The sequence below is a fragment of the Mauremys reevesii genome, linkage group 15, assembly GCF_016161935.1.
Source record: "Mauremys reevesii isolate NIE-2019 linkage group 15, ASM1616193v1, whole genome shotgun sequence".
NCBI lineage: Eukaryota > Metazoa > Chordata > Testudines > Geoemydidae > Mauremys > Mauremys reevesii.
Window position 1 is genome coordinate 7,146,920 of NC_052637.1, and position 12,165 is coordinate 7,159,084.

The window sequence follows — 12,165 nt, forward strand, 5'->3', positions numbered from 1 at the left end:
CGCCACTACGACCGCCATGCACTTGGTGAATACCCTTGGCGTGGTGGACAAGCCGAAGGGCAGCACGGCAAACTGGTAGTGGGCACCTTTGACCATGAACCGTAAATAGCGTCGATGGGGAGGGTAGATCGCGATGTGGAAGTACGCGTCCTTCATGTCGAGGGCGGCAAACCAGTCTCCCGGATCCAGGGAGGGAATGATGGTCCCCAAGGTTACCATCCGAAATTTGAGTTTGACCATATATTTGTTGAGCTCCCGGAGGTCCAGGATTGGTCTGAGGCCGCCTTTCGCCTTGGGGATGAGGAAATAACGTGAATAAAATCCCCTGCTGCGCCTGTGGTGCGGCACCTCCTCTATGGCACCCATCCTCAATAGCATGTCGACCTCTTGTAGGAGGCATTGCTCGTGAGAGGGGTCCCTGAAGAGGGACGGGGAAGGTGGGTGGGAAGGAGGGGGTGAAATAAACTGCAGGCGATAGCCAAACTGGATAGTTTGGAGTACCCAGCTGTCCGATGTTATGTGGGACCATGCTGGGAGGAAGTGGGAAAGGCGGTTGGAAAACAAAGGGGTTGGATCCTGAAAAGAGGCTGGTGGGCCGTCCTCGGCGTCCCATCAAAATTGCTGTTTGGGGCCTTGCGGGGCCTTAGGCGACGCTTGGGCCTGATTGTGCCTGCTTCCGGAAGGTCTACGGCGGTTGAGGCCGTTGCGCCGACTGTTATATGGCCTTGACCGGGCCTGGGTACAAGGCCGGAAGGGCTGCTGCCGCTGGAAGGGACGCCTCTGGGTAGCTGGTATATGCATACCCAGAGTGCGGATCGCTACACGACCATCCTTCAGGGTCTGTATTCTCGAGTCCGTTTTCTCGGAGAACAGGCCATGAGTCTCGAAGGGCAGGTCTTGTAAAGTGTACTGCACCTCCGGCGGCAAGGTGGAGGACTGCAGCCAGGAGATGCGCCACATAGTTACACCAGATGCCAAAGTTCTGGCCCCGGAGTCCGCTGAATCCAGAGCAGCCTGGATGGAAGAGCGGGAGGCCAGTCTGCCCTCTGCGACCAGGGCCGAAAACTCCGGACGAGAAGCCGTCGGAATCAGCTCCGAGTATTTCGCAAGGGACACAAAAATGTCAAAGACGTACCGAGCTAGGAGGGCCAGCTGGTTTGCAATGCGTAGCTGGAGACCTCCCACGGAATACACCTTGCGGCCCAACAAGTCCATGCGCTTGGCGTCTTTTGACTTTGGCGCCGGGGCCGGTTGTCCATGCCTCTCACGGTCGTTGACAGACTGAACTACTAGTGAGTCCGGAGTGGGGTGAGTGTACAGGTACTCGTATCCCGTGGGGGGGACCGAGTACTTACGTTCCATGCCCCTTGCCGTGGGAGGAACAGACGCCGGTGTCTGCCAGATGGTCTTGGCAGACTTCTGGACGGTCTTAATAAATGTGAGGGCCACGCGCATCGGGGCCTCCGCGCCAATGACATTGGTGATGGGGTCTTCATCCTCCGGGACCTCTGCCACCGGGAGGTCAATGGCTTTGGCCACCCTGCGGAGCAGGTCTTGGTGCGACCGAAGGTCAATCGGGGGAGGGTCTGCTGTAGCGGCACCCACCACCACCTCATCGGGGGAGGAAGAGGATGACAAGGCCTGTACTCCCACATCAAGCAGAGGCTGTTCCTGAGCTTGGGAGGTTGATGGCGGCCCTGCCGGGTCTGACGACGGTACCGCCTCCCCCGGTGGTGTAGGGGGAGGCCTGCTCACTGTTGCCTCCGGCACCCTGCGCTCAGCCCCCACTGGGCGCTGGGGAAAGGGGAGCCCTTGGGCCTCATGATAGCCCCAGGGAACCCAAAACCCCCACTGCTGATGACCCAGGTGTTGACTCTGGGGGGCAGCTCCGGGGTCCATCTCGCTGCCCGCCTGTGAGGCGACCGATGGCTGGCGCGAGGGCCACGGGGGAGCAGAGGCGCTGACGGACTGCGGTGCAGACGGAGGCAGCTTGCTCCCGGACGGTGCCGCGGAGCGGTGCCGGTCGTCACGGTGCCAGGATGGAGACCTGGACGAGTGATCCCTTCGGTACCGGGAGGCAGAGCGTGACCTCGACCGTCGGTGACGAGAGCTGCTTCGGGAGTCGCGCCGTCGAGATCGGTGCCGAGAGGCGGACCTGCGATGGTACCGGCGGTCCGGTGACCGGGACCGTGAGCGGTGCCGGGAGTGCGACCGGGACCGCGAAACTGAGCGGTACCGGGACTGCGACCAGTGCCAAGATGGAGATCGGTGCCGAGATGGAGACCGGTGCCGAGATGGGAGTCGGTGCCGAGACGGGGATCGGTGCCAAGACCGGGACCGACGAGACGGTGACCGTTGCCTGGAGCGGGACCGGGTCCGAGGCTTGGTGGTGTCCCGTCTATCAGGGGTCGGAGGCCGCAACATTGCAGGCTTGCCCCGAGATTGAACAGCCCGCACCGGTGGTGCCGGGGGCCGGAGGCTCGGCGCCTCTGTGAGCTGAATAAGATCTCTCGCCGTCACGAACGTCTCAGGCGTAGACGGGAGATGCAGCTCTACCACGGTCGGTACCGGGGAGCAGGGAGGTACCGGACTCGACAGCCCTTGCGGTGCCGGAGTCAACGGAACCGTGCACTCCTTGTGCAGTACTGCAGCCGGTGCCGGAGGTTTCGGTGGTGGCTGGGTTAACTGTCCCGAAGCCGATGGCTTAGGAGTCGGGTGCGCCGTCTTGCGTTTCCTCTGTGGGGAGAGGGAACGGTGCCAGGACTTCGGTGCCGTCTGCTTCTGTTTAGGAGTGTCGGTACCGGGACGGCTCGGTGCCGCGGGTGTGCTGCGCACCGAGGACGTTTTCTGCGGTGCCGGGGACGGAGCGGGGGGCTGCAGTGCTGCCTCCGTAAGGAGCTGTTTGAGTCGAGAGTCTCGCTCCTTTCTTGTGCGCGGCTTGAATGCCGTGCAAATGGGGCAGTTATCTGTCCTGTGCGATTCCCCGAGGCAGCGCAGGCAAGAGTCGTGCGGGTCGCCTATTGGCATGGGCCGCTGGCAAGCCGCACAGGGCTTAAACCCCGGTGCCTTGGGCATGAGCCCGCACCGGGTGTGGAAGAAGAGGGGCTAACCCTTCTAATTCCCTACTATACTATACTATACAACTATATATACAACTATAACCACTAACTTAACTAACTACTAACAACTATGTACACTAAAGCTATGGAGAACGCTAGAGCTGTGGAGGAAAGAGAGCACTCCACTGTTCCTACTGGCCGTCACAGGCGGGAAGAAGGAACTGAGGAGCGGACGGGCTGGCTGGGGTATATAACAGGCGCCATAGCGGCACCACTCCAGGGGGCGCCAGCCGGCCCGCCGGAGTTGCTAGGGTAAAAATGTTCCAAAGAGCCGTGCACGCGCGGCGCGCACACCTAACTGGAATGCATATGAGCAATCACTCAAAGAAGAATTTTCCTATCTACAAATGATCTGGATTTGGCCGGAAGAACTCCAGATGCCAGTTTACCAATAGATGGAGGCTGGCATTTGTAGACCTGAATTTATGGGGACTAGTTTGTTATGTCTCGCCAGTGATCCGATTAGAAGAATTTAGGTTTATGTCCCAATTCAGGCTCCCAGGGGGTTAAAAAACACAGACAGTTCTATGTCAGGAGCAGACTCCTGGGGTGTGTGGCAAGGGCACCGATACTGAGGACAATACCAGAGTTTTAAGATCTTTATTAAAACAAGTGAAAAAGCAATAACGCTACAAGGCACAGTCACAAATAAGTAGTACAATTCTAAAGTTCCTGGTGGTAACATTCCTGCTCTAAAGACTATTTAAGCTACCATGCTCACACGCTTCCCTGAAGACCGGGTAGTAGGAGACAAAGAACCAGCCTTGTCTCTGGCATGCCCAACAGATTTGATGGTCTAGGTCGAAGTCAGGACCGGAGGAGTGGCTATGTTGCCAGGCTGAGCTGATAGCTTAACAGAAGGTATAAAGAGGACGAACGAGCGACCCCTCTGCATGGGAGTTTGCCCTTTTATAGGGTCTTCCTAAAGGCATGAATATTCATAGCCGTGCCCAATCTGCCATGCCCAAATCTTACTTCCTCACCCAGAGAAATCTTCGGATACGCTTATTCTATAGGCTAACATATTGTGACATATATTCAGACAGGTTAATATTGATTATCTCATCCCTGAAATCATTACCTTTGACATTAATCATAACTTCCATGTTCTGCTGCAGAGCACCCTGTGGTTACCAGCCTGGTCCAAACTTAAGGTGAACACCTTCGGTTCTTCATTCGATTCTCTGTTCAGTTCCCCCAGAGACAAAGGGGTCGCCAATAGGACATTTATCTATGCCAAAGGTTGCAATCACTTATCCTAACTGACTCAAGCTAAGCTTCCTCTTCCAGGATACAGGCCTGTAGGCTCCCCTGCGTTACAACCAACCATTCTGAGTAATATATATTGAGATCCGGTATAAACCAAACTCCCTGAAGATAACATAATCAATCAAATCAGTGAAGGAAGCACTCTAGCCAATATAGCAAGCTAGAAAAGTAACCTTATGGGCTACAGATTTAAGCTCAATCTGTGCTTTGGGGTTCATTTCAATTCCCCCTTGAGGAATGGGACATTTTCTTTTCCAGCCCTCAAGGGCCTGATTGCGGATCAAAGAAATCAAAGCCTGGTTCCTAAGCATGGTGGGCAAAGGACTCTGTGGTAAATGACACACGTGAAGGTAGAGGGGTAGAAAGGGAAAAGGATAAACCCTCCTCAGCTTGGGCAGAGGCTGCTCTGTGAGAGAAGATGTGTGAGCTTGATGGGGGTGGGAGGGAATCCCTCGGACTCACCCCGTCCCTCTCAAATAACACAGAAGTTAAAACACCACATTATTTTAATATCCCTGCTCCAGCTTTTTTAGACTCTATTGAATGCTGGCGGATAAGGGAGAAACAGCACAAAAAGTGAAATGCTTTTCAGCAGAACCTGGAGCAATGTGAGGATGTCTGGGCATGAGACAATCTCACTGCAAAGGGGGGGACTTAGTGACTCTAACAAGCACTTTGCTAATGGGGGATTGGAATAAACTGCTCAGGGTCAGTCTAGACTAGAAAAAGGGGCGGAGGAACAAAGTAGACGCACCAGCTAATCCCAACCACTTCTCCTGCCCATTTATTCCCTCTCTGGAAGGCACTGATTTGTCTCTGGCCTCCCCGCAAGCTGCTTGCAGAGTTGGGAACAGAGCTTAGGTCCCCTGAGTCCCAGGCCAGTGCTCTACCCATTAGGCAACACTGCTTCCCTCTCACAGGCTGATATTGTAGTAGCAGAGGTGGGAAATCCAGATTGCCAACTAAAGGCCCTGTGGGAATCAGTCTCTGCTAATGGTGCTGTCTGGCTGCAATGGGGGCCGGGAGCCGGGGCAGAGGGGTGAGTGATCCAGTGGAGGATGTGGGGATGGGAGGAGTTACCAGCCCCCAGGGACACTCCCCCTGCAGGGAAAAGCTCCAGGTCAGTGGGGGGGCCAGCCCAGGGGATGGTGGAAGATGGGGAATGGGGAGAGGTGTTTAGCGTGAAGGTGGGGTCTGGCCCTAGTGTCCTTCTCCTCATCTCCATGGCAGGGGGATCCCGGCTGGCAGAGGAAGGGGGGGGGGACTTCAGCCAGGCAGAGGGGGCAGCTGGAGGAGTTTCTCTCTTTCCCTTCCCCCATCTGTGGCCCATCAGCTCAGCAGCCAGAGCTGCAGCAGGGGGAAGGGGCTGATGGGGGTTTCTCCTCCTCTGCCTGGGGTTTGCTTAGACCAGGCACAGCCAGAGGGTCACTGACCAGCTGATACTCAGCTGCTGCTGGATCCTCCCCCCAGCGACGGGCAGCCGGATCCTTGGGAGCCAAACGCCCCTGATGTGTGTGGGAATGAGGAAATGGGTTTGTCACCATGGCTGGCCCCAGTCAGGGCCCTGAGAGAATTTCCCTGCTGTGTGGAGGAGTCTCTGACGTCCAACATGGCGTTAAGCGGCACTTGGAGCATTTTCCACACTGAGAACACCTCAAAGGTTTCTTCCTGTTGGGGATTTGCAGACACCTGATACTCCAGGAGCACCAAATGAAGCTTCCCCGACATTCAAGGTCTGTGTTGTGTGGATCACTGACGTGTGAAGTCAACTTGAATCTTTTCCTGCAGTCAAGCTATTCCCAGGGGGTCTGTCATACCTTGATTCAAACTCCTTGAATCTAAAACAAAGAGGGATTCACCTTCCAGCTCCTCTTTTCCCACCACCTATCCCTGGTGAGTCAGACTAATCCCCTGAGGTCTCAAACAAGGGGGAAAAATATCAATCAGGTTCTTAAGAAGAAAAGCTTTTATTAAAAGAAAGTTTTTATTTTATTTTCTATCTCTGTAACACCAGGATGGAAAATATTACAGGGTCTAGCTTATAAAAGCTAAAGGGACTCCCTCCCCCCTAGCATAAGTACAAGTTCCAGCAAACAGAAATAAAATATTCTTCCAGCAAATACACATTTGCAAATACAGAAAACAACCAAAAGACTAATCCGCCTTTTTAACTAATACTCACTCTATTGAACAGAAGAGACTATTTCAGAAAGCTTGGAGAGCCTGGATGCACGTCTGGCCCCTCTTAGATCCAAGAGAGAATGGACAACAAAACAAAAAGCACAAACAAAGACTTCCCCTGATTGCTCCTTTGGTCAGGTGTCAGCCAGGTTCACTGAGCTTGTTAACCCTTTACAGGTAAAAGAGACATTAACCCTTAACTATCTGTTTATGACAGGGTCTCATTCTTGTGCATTCTCTGATGTTTGGTCAGCGCTGAGCTCTTACTGAAGCTTTTCCCACAGTCCAAGCATGTATAGGGTCTGTCTCCTGTGTGGGTTCTCTTATGTGCAATAAGATTTGAGCTCTGACTAAAACTTTTGCCACATTCAAGGCATTTATAAGGTCTCTCTCCCGTGTGGGTTCTCTGATGTGAGATAAGCGTTGTGCTCCGAATAAAACTTTTCCCACATTTACAGCATTGAAAGGGTCTCTCTCCTGTGTGCAGTCTCTAGTGTAGAATAAGTTGTGACTTCTCAATGAAACTTTTCCCACACTCCAAGCATTCATAAGGTCTCTCTCATGTGTGCACCCTCTGGTGTAGAATAAGTTTTGACTTCTGAATGAAGCTTTTCCCATGTCTCTCTCCTGTGTGGATTCTCTGATGAACAGTAAGTTTTGTTCTGTCAACAAAATCTTTCCCACACACAAGGCATTTATACTGCATCTCTCCAATGTGGATTCTCCCATGTTTAGTAAGGTTTGAGCGGTATCTGAAAGTTTCCCCACACTCGTGGCATTTATAAGCTCTTTCTCCCATGTGGATTTTGCTATGGTTAGCAAGGATTGATCTTGAGGTAAAATTTTTCCCACACTCAAGACATCCATAGGGTCTCTCTCCTGTGTGAGTTCGCTGATGTGTAATAAGTGCTGCACGCTGACTAAAACCTTTCCCACACTCATGGCATTTATAAGGTCTTTCTCCCATGTGGATTTTGCTATGGTGAGCAAGAGCTGGACTTGAGGTAAATTTTTTCCCACACTCAAGACATCCATAGGGTCTCTCTCCTGTGTGAGTTCGCTGATGTGTAATAAGTGTTCCACGCTGACTAAAACCTTTCCCACACTCATGGCATTTAAAGGGTTTCTCTCCCATGTGCACTCTCTGGTGCACAATAAGCCTGGACTTGAGTATGAAGCTTTTCCCACAGTCGAAGCATTTATGGGGTCTCTCTCCTGTGTGGATTGCCTGATGTGCATTAAGGGTTGATTTCCAATTGAAACTTTTCCCACACTCCTGGCATTTATAGAATTTGTCGCTTGTGTGGATACTCTGATGCTTAATAAGGTCTGAGCGCTTAATGAAAGTATTCCCACAGTCAAGGCATTTATATGGTCTTTCTCCTGTATGTTCTCTCTGGTGTTCCTTAAGCTTTGACTTCTGAATGAAGCTTTTCTCACAGTCAAGGCATTTATATGGTCTCTCTCCTGTGTGTACTCTCTGGTGTTCACGAAGCTTTGACTTCTGAATGAAGCTTTTCCCACAGTCAAAGCATTTATGGGGTCTCTCTCCTGTGTGGATTTTCTGATGTGCATTAAGAGTTGATTTCACACTGAAACTTTTCCCACACTCCTGGCATTTATAGGGGCTTTCTCCTGTGTGGATTCTCCTATGATTAGTAAGGGCTGAACTTGCGATAAAACCTTTCCCACACTCAAGGCATTTATAGGGTCTCTCTCCAGTGTGAGTTGTCTCATGTGCAATAAGTGTTGCACGCACACTAAAACCTTTCCCACACTCAAGGCATTTATAGGGTCTCTCTCCAGTGTGAGTTGTCTCATGTGCAATAAGTGTTGCACGCGCACTAAAACCTTTCCCACACTCAAGGCATTTATAAGGTCTCTCTCCTGTGTGGGATCGCTGATGTATAATAAGCTTTGAGTTATGATTAAAACTTTCCCCACACTCATGGCATTTAAAGGGTCTCTCTCCTGTGTGGGTGATCTCATGTCTAATAAGCTCTGAGCTCCGAATATAACCTTTCCCACACTCACAGCATATATAGGGTCTCTCTCCTGTGTGTACTCTCTGGTGTACAGTAAGCCTTGACTTCTGTAAGAAGCTCTTCCCACACTCAAAACATTTATAGGGTCTCTCTCCGGTGTGGATTCTGTTATGTGACATAAACTGTGACCTCGCATTAAATCTTTTCCCACACTCAAGGCATTTGTAGGGTTTCTCTTCATTGTGACTTGTCTGCTGAATTGTGCTTTCCTTGGGATCCTTCCATCCTCTGCCACATTCAGTGGATTTATCCAGTTTCTTCCTGGGATAGTTTCCCAACTGCATCTCTGATCCATGTCCATCTCCCCAGGCTTCTCCCTGTTCCAAGCCCTGGGAAAAATTCTCTTCAGCTTTTCTCAAAAACCTCTCTTGCTCAGGACCTTCCTCCTGCTGATTCTCCTCCTTGTTCTCACTCACTGTCCTATCACCTGCTGGGAGAGAGAAGCCAGACAGGAGTCACTGCCTGTGCCAGGGAGAAAGGACAGAAAGGGGAATAGCAAAGAGGGAAAACACAACACAGTGACTGTTGGGGAGATGGAGACGTTGGATCCTGCCTCTACATCCCACCCAAGAGCTCCCAGGGAAGTAAACTCGGCACGGAAGTTCGCCAGAGTTCACAGGATGGGTGGGAAACTGTGACTGATATTTGCCTTGATGATACGACATCTGCTGACTGCAGCCCTCATCTAGGTGAGACAGGGCAGAACTGAGGGCTCTCGCTCATGGCATGTTTTGGGAGTCCCATCTTTTTCCTTCACTCTCAAGATGGTTCTGTCTCCCTTTCTCTGACTCCTCACCTGTGCAGGTGCCTCTCAGGCTCACACTTTCCTCAGAGGCCTGGAGATCCGGGACCCACGGCTCTTCCCCTCGTTCCAGCCGGGCGATCAGGTCAGGTTTGGGAACGGGGAATCCTGCTCAGGAGGTGAAATCAGGCAAGGTCAGGGCGCATGGAGCATTGGTAGAGTATCTGCCACAAGGAACATTCCCTGAGATTAACCTGACCCTACATGGGACTGTGGTAACTCAGCAGCACATAGCCGAGGCCGTGGAGGTATTGTTACCCCCTCACTAGGAGGCCTCGGAGTAGATGCTCTGGGGGACTTGCTGACACACACTCACAGCTCAGGTACTAAGCTCCTGCCTATTTCCAAGCCTGCAGCATAAGAACATAAGAAAGGCCGTACCGGGTCAGACCAAAGGTCCATCTAGCCCAGTATCTGTCTACCGACAGTAGCCAATGCCAGGTGCCCCTGAGGGAGTGAACCTAACAGGCAATGATCAAGTGATCTCTCTCCTGCCATCCATCTCCATCCTCTGACGAACAGAGGCTAGGGACACCATTCTTACCCATCCTGGCTAATAGCCATTTATGGACTTAGCCACCATGAATTTATCCAGTCCCCTTTTAAACATTGTTATAGTCCTAGCCTTCACAACCTCCTCAGGTAAGGAGTTCCACAAGTTGACTGTGCGCTGCGTGAAGAAGAACTTCCTTTTATTTGTTTTAAATCTGCTGCCTATTAATTTCATTTGGTGACCCCTAGTTCTTGTATTATGGGAATAAGTAAATAACTTTTCCTTATCCACTTTCTCAACATCACTCATGATTTTATATACCTCTATCATGTCCCCCCTTAGTCTTCTCTTTTCCAAACTGAAGAGTCCTAGCCTCTTTAATCTTTCCTCATATGGGACCCTCTCTAAACCCCTAATCATTTTAGTTGCTCTTTTCTGAACCTTTTCTAGTGCTAGAATATATTTTTTGAGGTGAGGAGACCACATCTGTACACAGTATTCGAGATGTGGGCGTACCATGGATTTATATAAGGGCAATAATATATTCTCAGTCTTATTTTCTATCCCCTTTTTAATGATTTCTAACATCCTGTTTGCTTTTTTGACCACCTCTGAACACTGCGTGGACATCTTCAGAGAATTATCCACGATAACTCCAAGATCTTTTTCCTGACTCGTTGTAGCTAAATTAGCCCCCATCATGTTGTATGTATAGTTGGGGTTATTTTTTCCAATGTGCATTACTTTACATTTATCCACATTAAATTTCATTTGCCATTTTGTTGCCCAATCACTTAGTTTTGTGAGATCTTTTTGAAGTTCTTCACAATCTGCTTTGGTCTTAACTATCTTGAGTAGTTTAGTATCATCTGCAAACTTTGCCACCTCACTGTTTACCCCTGAGCACCAAGAGCCCTCCCCATGGATGGAGCTAGTCCCAAGATGGCAGGTGAACGGTGTGTGAAGGAGAAATAATACAGGCAGGGCAATCCCCTGCTTCCGGCCCGTGGACAGCTGGAGAGCCTTTGGGAGCAGCAGATATCCGAGGCCATGGAGGTGTTGTTACCCCCTCACTAGGAGGCCTCAGGGTAGATGCTCTGGGGGACTTGCTGACACACACACAGCTCAGGTACTAAGCTCCTGCCTATTTCCAAGCCTGCAGCACCGAGAGCCCTCCCCACGGATGGAGCTAGTCCCAAGATGGCAGGTGAACGGTGTGTGAAGGAGAAATAATACAGGCAGGGCAATTCCCGGCTTCTGGCTCCTGGGCAGCTGGAGAGACGGGGATGAATTAGCCTGTCCGTTAGGTTTCTGACTCCCTGGTTCCCTTGAATGGGGTATGGAGATGCAAGTGTCTCTCATACTGGCATAGGCTCCGACTCAACCCCACCTCTGCCTCCGCCCCCGCCCACTTCTTCCATGAGGCCCCGATCCATCCTAGCTCCCATTTCAACCCCTTCCCCAAAGTCCCCACCCCAATTCCCCCTCCCTGCCCTTATTCTAACTCCTGCCCCAAATCCCTGCCCCGGCCCCACCCCCTGCCCTGAGTGCACCATCTTCCCGCTCCCTCTCCCACCCCCCCCTCCCAGCATGCAAACAGCTGTTTGGCGCCGGCTGGGCGGGAAACACTGCGAGACAGGTGGAGGAGCGGGCACACTGTGCGCTCGGGGGAGAGGAGGAGGTAGGGCAGGGGAGCTTGGATGCTGTAGGGTGCAGAGCACCCACTAATTTATCCCTCTGGGTGCTCCAGCCCAGAAGCACCCACGGAGTCGGGGCCTATGCACACTGGAGCTGTGGACTATGCAACACTCCTCCTCCCCCAATCTAACTGACCAGGGAAGAACCTGACCAGAGTCAGATACTCAGACCCCACAGCTTCCAATAACCAAGGGGTCGGGAATCCCTTACCCAGCGAGGTCACTGTCTCATGGTTCTCCTGCATGACGTCCCTGTAGAGGGCTCTCTGCGCGGGGTCCAGCAGAGCCCCCTGCCCCTGGGTGAAATACACAGCCACCTCCTCGAAGGTCACCGGCATCTGAAACAACAAGAGTCCCCCACTAAGCACCTGTTGCCCCATCTACAATCCCACTAATCATGGCGGAGGAGGCCCAGAGAAGCAGAATCCCACCCCCACCCTGCTCAGAGCACTCAGGAGGCTTCAGGGGGTGGGAGAAGGTGACAGCTCCTTGTCCCCCAGCACACAGAGCAGGGCAGGGTCTTCTCATTTCCCACACGCCTGCCAGCCACAGGCTGATG

At 52.0% G+C, this 12,165-nt stretch overlaps 1 protein-coding gene across 1 annotated transcript; it reads right to left on the minus strand.

The window, feature by feature from the left end:
* Positions 1–612: 612 nt before the first annotated feature.
* On the minus strand, positions 613–11,866 carry LOC120383522 (zinc finger protein 585A-like). The gene is made up of 5 exons (XM_039501689.1): positions 11,818–11,866; positions 9,411–9,524; positions 7,194–9,041; positions 967–2,552; positions 613–915 (listed from the first exon to the last, which is right to left on the minus strand). The coding sequence occupies exons 1-5, from the start codon at positions 11,849–11,851 to the stop codon at positions 613–615; spliced, it is 3,885 nt and encodes a 1,294-aa protein (XP_039357623.1). The 5' UTR covers positions 11,852–11,866.
* Positions 11,867–12,165: the final 299 nt, after the last annotated feature.

What these genes read in the sequence shown, in the direction of transcription:
- LOC120383522 (XM_039501689.1), bottom strand. Translation starts at nt 11,851, where the DNA reads ATGCAGGAGAACCATGAGACAGTGACCTCGCTGG. An exon ending in TGAGACAGTGACCTCGCTGG is followed by an intron (nt 9,525 to 11,817) that starts GTAAGGGATTCC and finishes CCTCCTGAGCAG; the next exon opens with GATTCCCCGTTCCCAAACCT. An exon ending in CCTGAGAGGCACCTGCACAG is followed by an intron (nt 9,042 to 9,410) that starts GTGAGGAGTCAG and finishes CTCTCCCAGCAG; the next exon opens with GTGATAGGACAGTGAGTGAG.